The sequence below is a fragment of the Danio rerio genome, chromosome 23 (assembly GCF_049306965.1).
Source record: "Danio rerio strain Tuebingen ecotype United States chromosome 23, GRCz12tu, whole genome shotgun sequence".
NCBI lineage: Eukaryota > Metazoa > Chordata > Actinopteri > Cypriniformes > Danionidae > Danio > Danio rerio.
This window is the reverse complement of record NC_133198.1, coordinates 11,213,944-11,235,016: the sequence shown is the minus strand read 5'-3', so window position 1 is coordinate 11,235,016 and position 21,073 is coordinate 11,213,944. Positions and strand designations below refer to the sequence as shown.

The following is a 21,073-nucleotide window of genomic DNA, read 5'->3' as shown; positions in this document are numbered from 1 at the left end:
CTTATATGAACAAAAAAAATCTGATTTTGGTGTCATGTGAGTCCTTATATAGCCTCTACTGTCACCATATCAATTGAACATCTATTGTAGATTTTGGACAAATGTGTTACACAGTGCGTTCCACTGTCATCAATATCAAAATTTAAACTATATCTTGTGGAAAAAAGTAGTGCTATATCCCTTCTGTAGAGCTCCAGAGACTTGTAGAATCAATGCTAAAGTATATTGAAGCTGCTCTTATCTCAATTGGTGACACCTTATGCTGGTTTTCCTTTAATTTGTCACCCATCTCTTGCATTTGACAGTTGTGTCTGTAAATGTTAAAAATTCACACTAAAACTATTTTTATTTTGCATAAAGTGAGTCACAGTTAAACTTCACAGTTTGTGTGCATGTCAAAGCAGATGGAGCGCTATAGAAAGAGAATGCAATTCATTTTGAGTATAATATATGCATTATTGATGACGATGATGATGAACAAAGTCAAAAATGTGGAAATACAGTGCACGGCCAAAAACATGTTTAGAGATCCACAAGCAAATACTTAAAAGTCTATTGTGGCAATTATTTTGGCTTGTTATGTTTTACAACCTGTTAACCCTGGCTTATGAAGTATGTAACTTTTTTTTTTTATCCCATGGTCTTATTCCAACATTACAATGGCTAAATTCAACAAGAAAAAAACAAAACTCATCAATATGTTGACCAAGCCTAGGCATACTGAAAACACATGCAGCGGCCTACAATTTTGCCAAATTACTTTTTTAGTGTACATTTCGTTGCACATTTGAGATGACAGATCCATTAAAGGGTGCTAACTACATATTTGCAAATTTGAAATATGTTTCTTATTCTCCATTTTGTTGCATGTTTGAAATGACAGATACACCAGAGGGGGTTGTCTAATTTTTTGCAAATCTGAAATACGTAACTTAGTGTACATTTTGTTGCACGTTTGAGATGACAGATCTACTAGAGGGCACTGTCTACATTTTTGCAAATCTGTAATACATTATTTAGTGCACATTTTGATTAATGTTTCAGATGACAGATTCAGTAGAGGGTGCTGTCTACATTTTTGCAAATCTGAAATACGTTTCTTAGTATACATTTCGTTGCATGTTTGAGATGGCAGATCCACTAGAGGGAGCTGTCTACAGCTTCCGTTCAAATTACACCAGAATTACCGACCACTTCCGTGCTTCATTCAGAAATGTATTACCGTGCCGCACGAAATATCGTCGGCTCCCACGGTACAGCCGCGGGAATGCAGAGCTCTATCCAGAATTATCGCTGTAACAGCCAAGAGAAGAGGAAAAGTCATGCCAGCAGGTCAAATGGGCAACAGTGAAAGAGAGAGAGAGTAAGAGTGAGAGTTTACTTTCATTCTCTTAATCGCAGTGAAATATGAGCTTCTGCTGTAAGTGTCAGTGAAAGACTGTCCAGCAAACACACACACAGTGAAGTTGTGCACGGTTTAGAGTGTTGTGCAGTAGTTAGAGTGTTGCAAATACTTGCTCTTGCATATGAGATAAATGACGTCAGTACATGATAACTGGTAATGATTATTAACTTAACCGATGCTGAATCGTCTGCGTCTGCATCGCGGTGCACCAAAATTTTGTTGCACATTTAAGATGACAGATCCACTAGAGGGCACAGTTTTTTTTTTTAATCTGAAATATGTTCCTAAGTTTACTTTCTGTTGCATATTTGAGATGAAAGATCCACTTAAGGGCGCTATCTACATTTTTGTGAATCTGAAATGTGTTACTTGGTGTACATTTTGTTGCATGTTTCAGATGACAGATCCACTAAAGGGCGCTGTCTACATTTTTGCGAACCTTAAATACCTTGCTTAGTGTACGTTTCCTTGCACGTTTGAGATGACAGATCCACTAGCGGGTGCTGTCTACATTTTTGCAAAGTGAAATTCGTTCCTTAGTGTACGATCCTTGCACATTTGAGATGACAGATCCACTAAAGGGCGTTCTCAACATTTTTGCAAATCTGAAATATGTTCCTTAGTCTCCGCTTTGTTGCATGTTTGAGATGACAGAGCCACTAGAGGGCACTGTCTACATTTTTGAAAATCTGAAATGTGTTTCTTAGTGTACTTTTTTGTACGTTTGAGATGACTTATCCACTAGAGGGCGCTATTTTACATATTTGCAAACCAAAACTACATAACTTAGTGCACAGTTTGTTGCATGTTTGAGATGGATCTAGCATAGCAGGGCTGCCCAAATTTGCAGAATTTAGTCCTGCAGAATTTAGTTCCAACCCCTATCAGACTCACCTAGGCTAGCTGATCAAGCTCTTAGTAGGCTTTCTTTGCCAGTGTGTTGAGGCAATTTGGAGCTAAAATCTGCAGGATACCAGTGTTCCAGGATCAAGTTTACCTCAGCACTAGAGGGTGCTGTCCACATTTTTGGAAATCTGAAATTCGTTCAATAGTGAACATTTTGTTGCACATTTGAGATGACAGATCCACTAGAGGGCATTCTCTACATTTTTCCAAATCTGAAATGCGTTCCTAAGTGTACGTTTTGTTGCATGTTTGAGATGACAGAGCCACTAGAGGAAGCTGTCTACATTTTTGTAAATCTGAAATATGTTCTTTAGTGTACATTTTGTTGCACATTTGAGATGACAGATTCACTAGATCCACTGTCTACAGTTTTTGCAAATCTGAAAAGTGTAAGTTTTTTTGTACGTTTCACAAACACATCATTGTACTCATCCAGAAGAAGGTGGGGCTTGTCACAGATCACTTATTTGTGCAAAGAACTATACTAAAATAACTATTTATTTGTCAATAATCTTAGTGTACGTTTCATTGCATGTTTGTGATGACAGATCTACTAGAGGGTACGGTGGCCGGGAAGTGCAAAACAACATTACAAAGTTTGAAACACTTTTACAAAGCTCGAGACAAATTTACATTTTGAAAAACATGTTTACCTATCATCAGACACAATTACATAGGAAAAACTATTTTACCAGTACGAAACAAATTTACATTTTAGAAAACAAATTAACAAGACGCAAAACACTTTTACAAATCTCGAAACAAATTTACAATTACAGATTCCCTACGGAAAGGGAATGTACCACACCCCGGAAGTGACGTAGAATGTAACACACACCGGTAGTGACGTGGGGGAAAGTTGTTGTTGTTGTTGCTGGTGAGCGTGGTAAATTCGCGTTGTGGAGTACATGGCGTAAACAAAGTTTATGGTGACCGAACATGGACTGCGGTCGAGGGTTGTTTTGCCCGTTTTGTGGCAAACACATTAGCAGCTTAACACGGTTTTGCTTTGTGTGTGGTCGGTGTTTAGAGTTTATAAAGGACGCAGAACAGACGGAAACAACAGACATGGTGCATCAATGTGTTCAATATTTTTAGGAGATCCACTCGTACGCTGTAATCGTAAACACAATGTCAAGTCTACCCGGTGTAATCCTCTGCTTGAGGACTCTTAACAGTAAACTGAAGGAAGCCTGTGTTACGGTTTAACTGGTGTCCGTGTTTACTGAGGCCCCTTTTCAGATGTGCAAACTATTCACGTCACTTTTTCACAGCAACATCCCCATACCAAATAAAGATTCTTATTACTTGGTGTCAGTGTAAACATTGTTGATTTAATATTTGTGTTGCAGAACAGCATAAACCAAAATTAATCTGAATAAATAATTATAATTGACATGTCATCAACGGGATTCGAACCCAAGTCAAAGATTCTGCTCAAGTATCAACCGACTTATCCAACTGAACTACTCCGGTGTACGGGTAGAGATAGGTTTTGGTATCTTTATCAGTCAGCATGTGCCGTGCTTCAATTGTTTCCATGTACTTGCATTTACATGTTTTTATGCACTCTCACGCTGATAATTTCTCAGAATAGCTCTAATTTGTTTTATTGCAGTTTTTCAAACCATGATTTTTATAGTTGTAGACTTGTGGAAACCTGTCAACAAAGTCACACACGAGCTGATAGTATTGACATTTTCCAGTGTGTGTTACATTCCGGTTCACTACCGGTGTGTGGTACATTCTACGTCACTTCCGGGGTGTGGTATATTCCCTTTCCGTAGGGAATCTGTAATTGTAAATTTGTTTCGAGATTTGTAAAAGTGTTTTGCGTCTTGTTAATTTGTTTTCTAAAATGTAAATTTGTTTCGTACTTGGTAAAATAGTTTTTCCTATGTAATTGTGTCTGATGATAGGTAAACATGTTTTTCAAAATGTAAATTTGTCTCGAGCTTTGTAAAAGTGTTTCAAACTTTGTAATGTTGTTTTGCACTTCCCGGCCACCGTAAGAGGGTGCTGTCTACATTTTTGCAAATTTGAAATACATTACTTAGTGTTCATTTCAAATTATGTTTAAGATGACAGATCCAGTAGAGGGTGCTGTCTACATTTTTTGCAAATCTGAAATACATTCCTTACTGTACGTTTTGTTGCACTTTAAAATTACAGATCCACTAGAGGGTGCTGTCCACATTTTTTTTTAATCAAACACGTTTCTATAGCTGCGTCTCAAATGGCACACTATACTCTATGCACTCATGCACTATGCACTTATGCATATACACACTCAACAACATAGTATATGTATGTAGTGTTGTCCCAAATGGCACACTAATGTTTTCCTACTAAGCGGAAATTCAAACCGTTTCCCTGATGACGTCTGACGGTTGCCAAATCAGTGAAATAAATGACCAAACAATCAAATAATACCTGCCATGAGTATAACCGCATTCACCATCGGGAGGCGCTCTCATAGGAGAATTTTGCTTTCACCATCCAAAATAAATAAAGTTATCCAACATGTGCGACCGATACGTGCCCTTCCGCTAAGTGAGCAAAACTGCGTCGTTGAGTGCGTGAAGTGTCCATTATTACACACTTAATTTTACCGGCTGAATGAGTGCATCAACCAGGTAATTAAAGTGCACTTATTATTTTTGTAGTTTTTAACGTGAACACACTGCTTACACTATTTATACTACAAAACGGCGTAGAATGGTGCATAAGTATACGATTTGGGACGCAGCTTATGTGTATGTTTTGTTGTACGTTTGAGATGACAAATCCACCAGAGGGTGCTGTCAAATTTTTTTTTGAATCTGAAATACATTCCTTACTGTAAGTTTTGTTGCACGTTTAAGATGACAGATTCACTAGAGGGCACTGTCTAGATTTTTGCAAATCTGAAAAGTGTAGGGTTCTTCTAGGGTTCAGAAACACATCATTGTACTCGTCCACGAGAAGGTGGGGCTTGTCACAGATTATTTATTTGTGCAAAGAACTATACTAAAATAACCGTTTATATGTAGACTATATATCCCTGTAAATATCATTAATGTGAAAAGGAACACAAGTTGTTTGTGTCTTACTGCCCCGTAGTGTTCATTGTACCTAGAATCTGCTTTCAAACATATTGAAAGGCAATATTATTTGCTGAAGAAAGAATTTATACAATGAATGCTTTGGGATTCGCTGGAGTAAACAGCTTTTGCTACTACAGACTTGGTTTTGTTTGTCAGATTTAGATAGCTAGCCAATTTTACGTCACATTTAGCTTTGGGTGTGCTATGGAATCATCATGAAATTGTTTTAACAACCTTATGCTGTCACGGTTTATTTGCATCAAGAGTTTCATTTCAAAAACAAGATATTTTGTTGATAATGGAAGCACATCCAGTTCCTGAGCCTTGTTTTTATATAAATTTTTTTTTTAAATCTTAACACTTGATCATTTCCATTAAAGTGAATAATTTGTAATATGCCGGAAACATAAAGTATTAATAGCTGCAATACTGTGATCATAAAGCTGATATAAACTATAGAAATGCATTGTTTTGGGGTGAATTAACTTTCGACTAGTCTACTTATACAGTAGCTGTCTCAACATGTTAAGCTAAGAAAAAAGAAATCAGCTCTAAGGTGTTTTTTTATTATTATTATTATTCTCATGCTCATGTCTGGCACTGCTGTATCTTCTGACTGCTTTTTTATGCCTTTCAGACTTGAATTTAAAAACTCAAACAAGAAGTGCTGTCTCAGTGCGAGAAGGCCAGGGGGTAGTTTTACTTTGTGGTACGCCATCATATGCAGGAGGTAAGCCTTTTATAGGGATACTTTTTTTTAAAATTATAGTTTATACTTGCATAGAAATGCTTTACACATGTGTGAAATAAAGAGTTTTGACTTTTATCTCTTTGCTTCATGGGATTTAGCATGTGGTTTGAATACTAAGAGATTGCAGACTTTTAGAGGACATATGATGCAAACACCTTAAAGAAATAGTACTAGATATTTACTCATCCTTAACTTGTTTCAAACTTGTTCGACTTATTTATATATATTAAAATAGATATTTTTAAGAAATCTAGACAACTGTCATCAACTCTGTAATCAACAACTGCATTTAAACTCTGAAAACTGTATTGACTCAGTTTCAATTTACTAAAACTTCTGTGTTAAGCTGCTTTGACACAATCTACATTGTAAAAGCACTAAAGATATAAGGATGAATTGAATCGGATTGAATTGAACTGCAATCACTGACATCCATATTATTTGGGAGGTTTTTCTACTATGGAAGTCAATGGTTACAGTTTTTCATCTTCAAAATATATTTCATGATTACAAGTAGCAGGAACTCATAAAAAAAATGAAAAATGAGTAAATAATGAATGCATTTTCATTTTGAGTGAACGATCCCTTTAACACTATATATACACGCACAAGCTTTTCAAGTGTTTCTTGCATCTTGAAGCCTCTAAAATGCTTTGCATGTTGGACCCTGGACCACACGTGATTCATGAGACCCATATTACACAGGTGTTTTTTGGGATACACTAAAAAATACATTATATAGATCAAAATTATGTTTTTTATTCCAAAAATCATTAGAATATTAAGTAAAGATCATCTTTCATGAAAGTATTCTGTAAATGTGCCATTTCATGTAGACAACTTTAAAGTTGATTTTCTGAGTATTTTTGTAACACTTTAGAATAATGGTATATCAATTAATGTATTTACTAACATTAAGTAGAAATAATCTTGTGTAGCATTTATGAATCATAGTTCAACATTCACTAGCCGTGTTTTCATCCAAAGATGCAAATTAAATTTACATAGGAATACTGGATTATCGCTTAAAAGATGTGCGAATAAAGCAACGTTTCCATCAAACAAGTCAAAGCAAATGAAATCCTCACCTGATTAACTGAGGCCAAATATCAAAAAAAAAAAATGGAATTTGCAGTGGATAGAGAAGCTGCGTAAATCTTTTTTTAATTTAAGAATATACTTGTGCCATATAAGACAACTCCAGCATGCATTGAACGTGTGGAGCACAGACGCGAAGCACAGATGATTTTGACAGTTCTGGAAGTAGTTAATAATATAATGACACCAATACTTAAATGGAAATGTATCATCACATGATCTTCACATGACTTTTTTAATGCACATACTGGATTTTGTTCAGTAAAAGTGTTTCTGTCATAGTTTATGCGATTTTTTTTTTCTTATTGAATAAAAAAATTTATGCTACTTTATACTACTTTATACTTCATAAGTTTATACTTATGCCATTACATTTTTTATGCGTATTTTCAAACTTTATGAACATCGTGGTGTTTCCATCAAACATTTTTCATGCGCAAATTCAAAATGCACATAAAAGTAGGTGGATGGTAATTCATTCATTCATTTTCTTTTCGGCTTGGCCCATTTATTGATCTGGGGTTGCCACAGTGGAACGAACCGCCAACTTATCCAGCATATGTTTTACGCAGCGGATGCCCTGAAACTATGTTATTTAACTTAAATAACATAAAAAAATTAACGTGAAATTTCACAAACTAATTTTGAGAGGACCATGTGATATGATTGACTACGCTAATCATTAGCTAGCCTATCACATCATTCCAAAATCACTATAAATATCCTGCCTGAACTTCATTCCCTTCCCCATCTTTGTTTTGGAAACCCCCCCCATCCTTTCTTTCTCCCTCCACCTCAGCTTTGGGCAACACGACGGCTCAGTGGCTGGCGCTGCTGCCTCGCAGCAGAAGGAATAGGGTTCAAGTTCTAATTGAGCCAGTCAGCACTCTCTGTGTGAAGTTTGCATGTTCTCCCCGTATTCCCATGGGTTTTCCCTGGGTACTCCTGTTTCCTCCCACAGTCTAAAAACATAAGCGAATTAATAAAAGTCACAAGCACTTAACACATACATACTGAATCAATTCTTATAGAACCAACTTATCAACCAAAGTATTAGTAAAAATACAAACTGGGGGGCTCTTGAAAAATACTTGACCTCGTATCCCTCCTAATGCCATATGACCAATCGGGAACCTTGGGCTTATTTATCTCTCAACTCAGGGTTCTCTCCCGGGACAGCATGTCAAACCTGCTATTATAGTCAAGCATTATCTAAGTCTGAATTTTTGAAATATAAGAATAAATTTATTTACTAACATGCTTTTTCATGTTAGTAAGTACATTAACATTAACTTATGGACCATTATTTTGAAGTGTCACCAATATTTTAACCTTCGAAAATGTAGGTTTTCAAATACATTATTTACATATTTTTCAGATTATACAGTATATATATATATATCTCAATAATAAAAAATAATAATAATAAATAAAAAAACATTTAGGACTGGTTTTGTGGTCCAGGGTCACATATTTGTAGGATTGAATGTCATTAATGAATTGTGTAAGTCTCTTTTAATCTTTTTAGTATATAAAATTGACACCAATGGGTCAGATTTATTTTATTGATGTATTTATTTATTTATTTATTTGTTTATTTATTTGTTTGTATTTTATAAAAATGTGTGCAACACAGTTTCACCATGTGATTTGGGATTTTGGATCAACTTGGGTCAGACTTCAGAAGTGCTATTAAAATCTGAGACTGTGTTGATAATTCTAAAAAAAGTACAAAGTATGTCTCATTTTCAAAGAGCTGATTTGTTTTGAATTATATATGTTCTGTGCCCTTCTTCTTTCCAGACCTCTCATTTGCATGGGTCTTTAACGAGTACCCTTACTTTGTTCAGCAAGACAATCGACGCTTTGTCTCTCAGGAGACGGGAAACCTTTACATCGCCAAAGTGGAGCCTTCGGATGTGGGCAACTACACGTGTGTGGTGGTAAACCGCATCACTAAAGGCAAAGTCCTCAGCTCCCCGACACCTCTGGTACTACGAACGGATGGTAAATTACTTTTTTTTTTTTTTTTCCTGGTGTTTTCCAATTTAGTAGGCAGCAGAAGCTGAATCATAGCAGCAGTTAAAAGGTTTGATTGACCTGTTAATGCATTTGGAGGATTGTGTCAGAACGCTTAAGCCGGGTTCACAGTACAGGAGTTTTAGGCTGATTTATCCCTCATTTACCTCTTCTCACTGTCTGAGGAAAAAAACTCTTGTTTAGATACTTTTGTGGGTTTTGAGGCATTTACAAATCACGTAAACCACTGACCTGCTTAGAGCACATTTAGACTGCCCTTATATGATATTAAACATGTATGATATTTAGGATTTTAACCCTGTAAAGCATGACACATCAAAAAAAATAAGCAGAAAATTAAAAATTTCTGGAACTGAGATATTTATTAAACTATGTAACAAAAGCAAAAATAATAATAATTTATTATATTTATTTTGTATCACATTTTGTTAATTGTATTTTTAAAATTAATATCGCAATGATTAGGACAAAGATTGGATCTGTATTCTCACAAAAGTCAGTGAAAGATTTGCCTTTAAATCAATAATTGCATTTACAATTATACAGCCAGCGCAACAAGGCACAAGACATGTTTGGCGTGATTTGTTGCTATTTTCAGACCAGCACAACCATAATTTTCATGTTTTTCGAAACGTTGTTTACACCACATTGTGGACTCATGGGTGTGGTGGTCTTAAAAAGGAGGTGTGTTGAGGCGTATTGTTGGCGCGTTGCTATTTTGGGTAATAGACTGTCTTTGGCCAACTAAAAGCTGGTCCAAAGTCCTGCACAGAGCGAGTTTGTTATGCGCCTATGTGAGTCCAAATGCTTACACGTTGCTTAATACACAGAGGATGTACAGCAATACACAAAAATTAATATAAATAAAATATTAAATATTTCTTTAAAAATTCTTAAAAACTTACACATTTCCAAATAAATATAAAAACTTCTATGCTTTCTTCACCTCAGGTGGGCCTTTGTCAGTTTATTAATGACAATTTGCATTTCTATAATATTATTATTAGCAGTATTTTTTATTATATGCATATTTATATTTGTTTGAATAGATTTGTCAACCTGTCGGGTTTTGGAGATTTTTGCATCACCGTATGGGGCATAAGAATAGGACGTGTGTTTGGATATTACTCAGTTGTTTGAACACACTTCATTATTATTGTTCATTTATTCGTTTGCTGGAAATTAGAACTGAATTAAGAAATATTTTTGAAACAAACTACAAAAATGCACTTAAATGTAATTCAATATGGAGACTAATTAATTTCTTCAGTGGAGTGCGTACAAAATTGTTTCTTATTAATTCATGAAAGTAAATCTGTAAAGTAAAGGAGTAAATGTAAAGAGAAAGTAAAGAGGCAGAATGGAGGCGGCTCGTTCTTTATTCTCACACTGCAGATGCTCTGTTTAATTTTTCTCGCTAGTGAAGCGTTCACTCTACATAGTCTGTCATGTAAATAACAAATGTGCCATGGCGCAACGCAACTGACTCTTAAAGGGAATGGGAGATGAGACTCTGACTGGTTTAATGCACATTGTGCTCAAAACACACCCATAACTCAGTAAAAGAATCAGCACACCGTTAGACCATGCGCCATGGCCTTAAAAAAGCAAAAGTCGATTTAAACATGCCCTTGATGCTTTTCCACCATGCGTTTTAGACTTTATGCTTAGATTTTTAAAAAAGAGCCCTCAGAATAAGTGTATGGACAAATAAAACATTAATAATATCTTGTACTGCGATAAGTAATTTGCCTCAGCTTACAGATTTGAGGATTCCTCGATGTGCAACCAGATTTAATTATTCAAAAACTCTTGTTATATGAGCCTGGGTGAAGGTTGACTCTATCTTTCATCTTGTAAATATAATATTTTGCTAAATAAAGTGCTTTAATTCTGTTTATGAAGTAAAAAAAATATATGATTAAAGCATCATTAACTTACAGCCCTGCTAGAGTAATATTAAATATTTAATAAACTTCTCAAACTAAATTTTTTAATGGAACATGTATCTAGATAGATAAAGATAATAGTGGTAGGGTTTCATTTGGTTCACTTTTACATATGACTTATTTTAAAACTTCAAGAATAAACCCAACTTAAGATTGTAAGTTTATTTATTAATTTAATTAGAAATATGAAATACATTAATTATATAACATGTCTAGTTAACTTATTAACATATTTAAGCATTTAAATAGTAATTTAAGCTAAATACTATTTATATATTTTCCTTTGGCTTAATCCTTTTAATTATTAGTGGTCACCACAGTGGAATTAATCACCAATTATTCCAGCTTATGTTTTACACAGCGGCTGCCCTTCCATCTGCAACCCAGTACTGGGAAACAGCCATATGCTCATTTATTCACACTAATACACTGCGGCCAATTTAGTTTATTTATTTTACCTACAGCGCATGTCTTTGGACTGTGGGGGTAACCGGAGCACCTGGAGAAAACCCACGTGAACATGGGGAGAACATGCAAACTCCAAATTGAAATGCCAAATTTCAACCAGGAAAGTTGACCCAACCGGGACTCAAACCAGTCACCGTCTTGCTGTGAGGTGACAGTGCTAACCACTGAGCCATCTAAAAACTATATCTTGCAACTAGTAACTAGTAAAATATGATGTACTGTTATAATGGCAAAGACAAAAGAAATTAATTGTTATAAATGATCTATAAAAAAAAAAAGTTATCTATAAAAAAGTGTTGATCTCTCTATTAAACAATACTTGGAAAATAGTTGGGAAACATTTGAAGAAGAATCATAATTAGTGTACCAATATACACGTAAAAAAAAAAAAAAAAAAAAAAATATATATATATATATATATATATATATATATATATATATATATATATATATAATTATTATTTATTATTATTTAGATCAGGGATGTCAAACTCAATTCCTGGAGAGCCGCAGCCCTGCACAGTGTAATTCCAACCCTCTCCAACACACTTACCTGTTGGTTTCAAACAAGCCTAAATAACTCAATTAGTTTAATCAGGTTTGTATAATCAGGGTTGAAACTAAACTTTGCAGGGCTGCGGCCCTCCAGGAATTAAGTTGACAACCCTGAGTTATGTAACTGAGGCCAGCTAGTAAGTGCTGTGCAGGTAAACCTCACTCCTCTGACCTCTAAAGGTGCTCTTGCGACAGACGCTAGAGGCCATGGTTTAGCCTCCCTGTTAGAGCAACTGACTCCCATGTGGAAGTTCACCGGTTCGATACCAGCTTGGAGCTGATTGGGTGGCGTAAGACCCGCGGGGTTACCTTTAGACGGTAAAATAAGACTGTACAAATGCTACAGTATCATCTGTAAGCTGCTAAACAGTACGTTTCCGTAATATATAGGGTTAATAACAACAACTGTAAACTAACTTTCCCAGAATTCCCTGGCACTTCAATTGTTATGCTTTTTGTTGACATTACTATGGCTCTTTTAAATACATAAATATGTGACGTGTAGATACAAAACACTGGTGTATAACACTATAAGTCAATGAAATAGGGTAGTTTACTGTAAAATTTAGAAAAGAAATGTTTTCTACTGTATTTTTCACCCCCAATTAGACAGATTTTCTTAGTGTGAAACTCGATTCCTGGCTTGTGTTTTTTTTTTCTTTATAAATCGTAAACTGTGCAGCATGGTGGCTTAGTGGTGTTTCCTCACATTAAGAAGGTCGCTGGTTCGAGTCTCCGCTAAACCAGTTGGCATTTCTGTTTGGAGTTTGCATGTTATCTCTGTGTTCTTGTGGATTAAACTGCTCCAGTTTAAAGACATGCGCTACAAGTGAATTGAATAAACTAAATTGGCCCTTGTATATGAGTATGAGAGTGTGTGTAAGTGAGTGTGTACTGGGTTGTAGCTGGAAGGGCATCCGCTAAGTAAAAAGCATAGGCTGGAATAGTTGGCAGTTCATTCCGCTTTGGTGACCTCTGAAATAGAGACTAAGCTGAAGGAAAGTGATGATTGAAATTGTAAACTTGCAAGACTCGGCCCTAAATACAGTAAGTGGAAGAAAATGAATGAACATGTGAACTTTCATGGAACTTTCATTGGCTATTAAATGTGTTTTATTTAATGCATTTGAGGTTTGTTTTCATCAGCTCACAATAACAACTATATATAATTACTATTGCAATAATTAATATAATTGGTATCCCCATATTGCAATAATCTTGATTGCTTTATAGAATGCACTCAGGAATTTAAATATAATATTATTTAGATCTCCCGTCTTTTTATATAGACTTTAAATATAGCACTATTTATTTTAACATATAAAAGTAACACTAAGAACACTTTCTCTGGTGTCAAGATGACGGCGCTTTCCACGCAAATGTCTGTTTTAACATAATGAGATGGTGTAAATTAGTCTTAGACAGTGCATGTAAGAGCCAGAGCTTCATAGGCAAAACAGCTTTCTCTCCAAGAATTGCTTTCACAGTCCTAAATATACTTTGCTATAAAGCAAACATAAACAATGGCTGGATGAAATATTTACCAACACTGTAGAAACTTCAGCAAACACCACACCTCTCCAATGTTGTGCCAGACTACAGATTGGTATAAATTATTTGTTGTCTTTGTTTTAGCGGCTCGTTCTCAAGAAAAGCAGCTGTTCACCTACTAACACTCTGTCGTATCTACTTTGTAGTAGGACTGTGCAAAATGTATACAATATTTATATCAAAATAAAAAGTTTCATATTTTGCTCTACTCTTTATTTTGTGGTGTCACACTGTTTTCAGAAATCTATATATTATAGAAAGACAGAAACAAAATTTCCGCATTGTGAGAAAGTTGTACAGTTTATATATTGTAGTCTCGTTGGCAATATATACAGTTGTGTGAAAAAGTGTTTTGCAATTACTGTTTTTCTTTTTTTTTTGTCTTTTTTTTGTTGCATGTTTGTCACACTTTAATTATACAGATTACCTATTTTGCCAAAAGTTATGGGATCATCAAGATGTTTTCTGACAAAACTGAGACGAGACTTTAAGGTTTTGTTGTTGTTGTTCAGCAGTGGCTTTTGTCTTAAAAAACATTTTTGTGCAGTCTCTTTCTTATGTTGGAGTCATGCACACTCACCTAAACGGAGACAAGTGAAACCTGATTTTTATTTATTTATTTTTTTTATATCTTTGTGGGGTCTTTTGTGACCTCTTGGATAAGTTGTCAATGCGCTCTTGGGGTAGTTTTGGCTGGCTGGTCACTTTTGGGAAAGTTCTTCACTGTTCTATTGTTCATAGAAATTTGCCGTCCCATGGCTTTACAACCTTTTCCAGACTAGTAGATCTCAAATATTTTCTTTTTCATTTGTTTTCAGGGGTTAAAGGGGTAAAAAAAATTCTGATGGGGTGGAGGGACAAAAAAAAACTTACTTCAAATATTGACGATAACAACAAAAATAAAGTAAGAAGAACTTAAAGTGCTTAAAGGTTCAGGACACCCCGGAGAACTTTTTTTATATATTAAAAGATGTGTGTGTGTGTGTGTGTTGAGCATCAGTTAAGACAATGTTAGCACCTGTCAGCTTTAATTGTGGGGAAAACTGGATAATTTAGAGCTTTTGTCAGCTAATTTCAGCTTCCGGGTTTAAAATGATTTTTGGGGCGGGATCAAAATCGGCGACGTAGCGCAGAACTGCAAGTGCAAAGATGACACGTCGGTTTCTCATTATTATTCATAGCGGAGTTTTCTTATCCTATGAGAAGAGCCGGCTGCTTAATTATTCATGAGACCTGCCAGACCTGCCAGTGTCAAGCCCGAGCTGAGAGACACGGAAACCACGGCACAGTATTTAGCCGTTCATGAAGGCTCATATGCGTTTGTTTCCATCATCCACGGGGTTTGTTGCATGTTTTCCCCCGCGATCTTGTCAGGGCCGATCATACAGCAAGCTGTCTGCGTGCTGCTAGCATTTTTGTCGGGAGAGCAGCACGAGAATTAGAGAATGGCGGACGCTGTCTTTTATCAGGAGTTCGTTCACATTCAGACACATCGCCGTGCTGCTGTGTTTGCCTAAATCCTCCAGATTACCAGCAGGGTTAATGGTTAAAATAGACAGGTCAGGAGACCTGCTGCACTGAGTCTGCTGGATACGGGGATTGAGGGAGAAGTCCTCATTTACAGTGTTTACATGAACACACATCTTTATAATGATATAAATTGTGGTTGTCTGTATATGAAATTACGAATAACAAATGTAGCAGGGCATTAAATCACTGTTCATTTCTTTGCATTTTAACTTTGTAAACTATAAACTCATGAGTCTCCTCTTTGTGTCTCATTTTGTGAGCTAACTGACAACAGCAGTTATTCGCTCCCCTTCTCCCCTGCTGGCCACGCCCACTCCTGCCCGATGCTTGCGGAGCTCCACGCCCATTAATCATGCATCTTTTGAAAAAATTCTGAAGTAGACTTTAACCGAAAGAGGGGGTGTCATGGCCCTTTAAAAAACTGGTAAACTGAGACTGAGATAGACTCTCATCAATGATTATTCTTTGCACCCTTTATTTAAAAGTTCTATGCCAAATAAAGTGTTTTCTTCTAAACAATAACAACTGATTAACGTGCTTAAATAACACATGCTCAAAGTGCTAAAGAACTAAACTGCTAAACTGAAGATTAGAAGTGAATTCAAGGCCATTATCACTTCTTAGTTCTTTTTTCTGCGTTTTTAGCAAAGTCCTGCAAACTCTGTCTATTTAAGACATTTGGACCAGAAGATGGAGCTGGTACAGTGAAGGAGGCTGAGGGTCTGCTGTTTGTTCAAACATGTTTTTTTTTCTATCTATCAGGCTACCTCAAATCGATCGCTCCACCGGAAATATGCATTTAATTAATGTTGATGTTATTATTATTATTTCACACAACCTCTGTCAACATTTTTAACAAAAGTCATCATATTGAAGATTATGTCTTCTGAATATGACTTATTTCCTCTGTCTCGCTCGCGATTCATGTGTTCGCGGCTGCGCGCTGCATGTCATGAAAGAAAATGACAATGAACCCCAAGGCTTATATGTTGACTTAAGCTATAAAGTCATTTTATAGCTATATATAAGCTATAAAATGAAAGCCTGTTTGGTGCGGAGTTATCAGTACACAAAAATAAAGAAAATCTTTCGATGATTTGATTCGTAAGTTCTGTACGCTATTTTAAAAACTGTTATTATTTAAGAACTATAAATAACTGTGATTTTTTAAATAAAAAAAAAGGTTGGTTTGTTGGTTGTACACTCAATCATCAATAGCCTGTTTGTTACGTTTATAATGCGGCTCCGTGCAGGGCTGGTTTATGTCAACTCATCTGTGTTAAACTGTAACCAGAAATATCCTTCTTTCATTTTGCTTCTTTGGCAAAATACATCTGTAGACACATGTGTTTGCACGTGTTACTGTCCCCTAAGTTATCTAATATTTATTGCACATTTAGGAGCCCATTACAAAGAGCACGCCTTTCCGTTCCAAAACACGAGGAGTGCCGCAATGCCTTTATTGTTGACAAGACAAGCAAATCCAAAGTATTTCTTGATTTTTCATTCAATCATACTATATGTTTCTGCCTATTATTTTACAATTAAAGAATTAGTGGAATTTGATATCCCAAGTCGGGAGTCTACCGCAAATGCACAGACTTCCGGATGCCTGCAAATGAGTGATAATCTCCCAAAAATCACGTGTCTCCCTCCTGGTCCTCAAATAAGTTGCGCACCCTTCTCACCCCTCCCCACCGCATCCCTCCTTGCTTTTCAGACACGTCGCACACACCCTGTCAAACACCAATCCGTTTAGAAACTTTGCCGTATGAAAGCGAACTGCACCCGGAACAAAGAGCAACAATGTAACAATTTTAATCCCCATTTCAGAACAAATGAATTGGTTCACAGATGTGAAAGCACCATAAAACAGTTGTTAGAAACCTTTATCAGATTGCTTCCCCACAAACAAGGAAAGGGTGAAAATTACAAGAAAATCACAAGACATTGTCTCAGGAAAATAATTCCAGACATTTCATTTTGCATGCGATTGACATCAAATTCAAAACATATACGTAGGACAACTCAACTGTGTTCGCCAGGACTAATTTCACATATTTGTTTATGAAACAATAAAATGTTTAGTGCGGTGCAATTTATTTACATTACTTAAGCATCTATAACTTTTTTTCATTTTGAGCATTATAAACTCTAGATGATGGTTAATAAAGAAGTGTCTTCTTTCCAAAGATACCTGCACTGTGAATTTAGACCAAAATATTCAGCAACTGTTAATGGTTTAGTTTGTGATGGTAGTTTTTGAGGAAGTGCCTCTGACGGTAGGAGGAAAAGAAGGACAGTGATATAGTCTTAGAAAACATTTTACATAAACCTCATTTGCATGCTTGCTCAATCAAATTTAAAATATAAACTCATGAAATTATTATTTTTTTTCAAGTCACATTTTTTGTAGGACATTACATTAATGTTTTCCTGTGTTTTTTTAAGAAAAAACAACCCTAACCCTAACATGTAACTTCCCCTTTACCAAAGTAAAGATCAAAGTGTCTTCTTTCTAATGATACATAATATGTGTTTGTAGCTTACTGGAGTCAGAAACTGTTACTATTTAAAGTTAGCTAGGTGTAAATAGTAAGTTGATTTTTTTAAGCATCGCAAATTAAACCGCATGCGCAGGCTTTAAAAAAAAAAATATATATATATACATATATATATATATATATATATATATATATATATATATATATATATATATATATATATATATATATATATATATATATATATCCCCTCAAGGCCGCACACTGAAGATCCGGCACTGTGCCGAAACACTTTAAGCCCGGTGTTTTTGAATTTCTTTAGATTTTGGCATGATGTCTAGCTTTTGAGGATCTTTTGGTCTACTCAACTTTATCAGGCATGTCCTATTTTAGTGATTTGTTGATTGGGAACAGCTGTGGCAGTAATCAGGCCTGGATGTGGCTAGAGTAATTGACCTCAGGAATGTGAAGAATAAAAACCTTAATTCCAAAACTGTGTGATGTGTTTATTTGTGCTATCTTTGACTATAAATGATCTGAAACATTAAAGTCTAACAGACAGGCAAAATATAAGGGGGCAAACATTTTTTCACACCACTGTATAAATAAAAAATGTATTGAATTTACGGAAATTGAGCTACATTGTGATATATATTGTTATCAGGAAATGGGATTAATAATATCCCAATATGAGATTTTTGTCATATAGCTCAGCCCTACTAAATAGTACAACGGTGTCCAAACTCGATCCTGGGGGGTCGGTTTCCTGGTGAGTTTAGCTCCAACTTGCTTCAACACACCTGACAGGAAGTTTCTAGCATATAAAATAAGAACTTGATTAGCTGCTTTGGGTGTGTTTGATTGGGGTTGGAGGTAAACTCTCCAGGACACTGGCCCTTCAGGATCAAGTTTGGACACCCCTGATATAGTATAATGTTTTCTTTAGCATTAGTCATAATCAATGAATGAATTATTAATGGGGAAGTATTGAAACACCATTTGTTTTCTCCCCTAATAGGTGTTATGGGGGAATATGAGCCTAAAATTGAGGTTCATTTCTCTGATATGGTTCCAGCAGCAAAAGGATCAGTTGTGACACTGGAGTGTTTTGCTTTGGGAAAGTAAGTGGAATTTTGCACTCTTTTGTAGTTACTGATGCCGATTCACTCATTTACGGCTATCCCGACTTTTAATGCTAGTCTGTCACTGAGCTTAATGTGTTTTTCAGCTTGGCCCTTTTCCACCTCCTTTCGCCACCTTTTAAAAAGGCTTGTCAAAGTCTGTTTGGGAAATACCACATAACAGTCTATTTTTTTTTTTTTTTGCCTGGAGGCAATTTTTCTGTCTCAATTGATCCCATTAGCGGATGAGCCATATACGTTTTTCTTGCAAAAAGAAATGAGATGGTGTCTTATGAGCAAAATGTAACTCATTTAGCATGTTAGAGCTGAGATGTGAGGGGGAACGACAGTAATTTACAATATAATGGAATTATACAAAATTCACGTTCTCTATCTTCATATTTTCGGTATCTCTGCTTCTTTTTTTCCCCTCTCTCTCTGTAGCTTTTTCATTTTCTCTCTTGCAAGATTACTCACCGCAGTTTTTTTTTTTTTTTTTCAACTACGTTCAGCCCAGTTCCAGAGATAACATGGAGGAGGGCGAATGCAGTGCCGTTTCCCAGCAAGGTGAAGATGAAGAACTCAAATGTAGTTCTGGAGATTCCCAGTTTCCAGCAGGAAGACGCCGGAGGCTATGAATGTGTGGCAGAGAACAAGATGGGAAAGAACACAGTGCAAGGACGACTGTCTTTCCACGGTATGATTATTTCAATTAGAGAACATTTAAATGTAGTGTACATGGCAGGATTATATTTTGATATTTAAATTCACCACATATTTCTTGCGGTAAAATATTATACTATATGTAGAGTCTTGCAGTAAAATCAATGAAAGTTTTTTGGTTTTGTTTTGCTATGGCAAAACAATTGCACTCAGGCTAGTATTTTTTTCCTTTTTTTAAATATTTCCTAAATGCTGTTTAACAGAGCAACATTGATCTCTGCTCTGTTGACTTTTGATGTTACAAATTTAACTGCAATTTAACAGAGACACTTTTTGACATTTTAATAGTTTGAAACAATTCTAGCTCAATCAACTCCTAATTTGCTGTTCATTAATAGTTATTAAGGTAAGGGAAAATCATGCAGTATCATAGTATGCCATTTCAAAGTACTACTTAAAAAGCCAACATCTTGATAATAGCCACTGTAGTTGAAGGGTTATGAAGCCCGCCTGTCTCAAAAGGGTGTTTTCACACCTCTAGTTTGAAAAAAGTCAGGAAAGTGTGTGAGTTCAGCTTTGTTTAGGTGGGAGTGTCAAATGACGAAAGAGGGAAGGGTTTGCATGAAATGGGGAGTTTCATTATATGCATATGCTGATTTTCACACCAGCAACACAAACACAGACACAGGGGAGATGGGCAGTGTTTTGGAGAACAGCATTTACAGCGGATCTGAGAGCTGTTTGAAAGAGAAGATTTTTAGTTCATAATATTGTAGGGATATTACTGTAAACTTAGTAACTAAATTATTTTGACCAAGATATGTCTTTAAAAACTGAAAGAGTACTGCTGACAATACTAACTAACTTTGCCATCTGAATAAACATAAACAATGAACACTAACCACACACTTACTAAATTTGTAGAGACAGGGCTATCAACACCAACTGGAACTGTGTATTTTTTTTAAAGTAGATGAGTGGCAGATCCGGATTTTACCATTTCCCATTTCGAAAAGCTCTCGGGTAAAAATTGTTCCTTACAATCATATTTTTGTCGCATGTTAGCAACCCACTGTAATCTACACATGTGGGTCCACACGCAAGCGATCCTCTCATCAAGGGAAATATAAACAAAACCACATTTATGATCGCAACACTGACAACCCATGTCTCCAAACAATTCTTCTTCTACTTGTTTGAATTACGGTTGGGAACACAACGTGGCGTCTTTCTGAACACTGTAAAAGGTAAAAACAGTCTTCGAAGCTATATCATGCGTATTAATCAAGTTGCGTCTTTTCACTTTTTTGTGAAATAGATGTATCCTAATAGTGTTTTTTTTAGCAGTGTGGGATACATATGACTGTCAGCGTCTTAAAAACTGCATTTTGGAGTTTCGTGACCCATTAAGAATAAAAATACTGTACTTAGACTAAAGTGTTATCA

General features: G+C 35.7%; 1 protein-coding gene across 3 annotated transcripts in view; it reads left to right on the top strand.

Annotated features, from left to right (window-relative positions):
* cntn3a.2 (contactin 3a, tandem duplicate 2) overlaps positions 1–21,073 on the top strand; it is a 212,462-nt gene that overhangs the window by 104,069 nt on the left and 87,320 nt on the right. For all 3 annotated transcript variants that reach the window (XR_012399022.1, XM_001340803.10, XM_073939892.1), the window contains exons 5-8: positions 6,035–6,127; positions 9,050–9,253; positions 18,862–18,964; positions 19,477–19,661. Coding sequence is in view for 2 of the 3 variants with exons in the window: in XM_001340803.10 (XP_001340839.6) it covers positions 6,035–6,127; positions 9,050–9,253; positions 18,862–18,964; positions 19,477–19,661 (585 nt within the window). In the remaining variant the exon portion in view is untranslated. The remainder of the gene's footprint in view (positions 1–6,034; positions 6,128–9,049; positions 9,254–18,861; positions 18,965–19,476; positions 19,662–21,073) is intronic.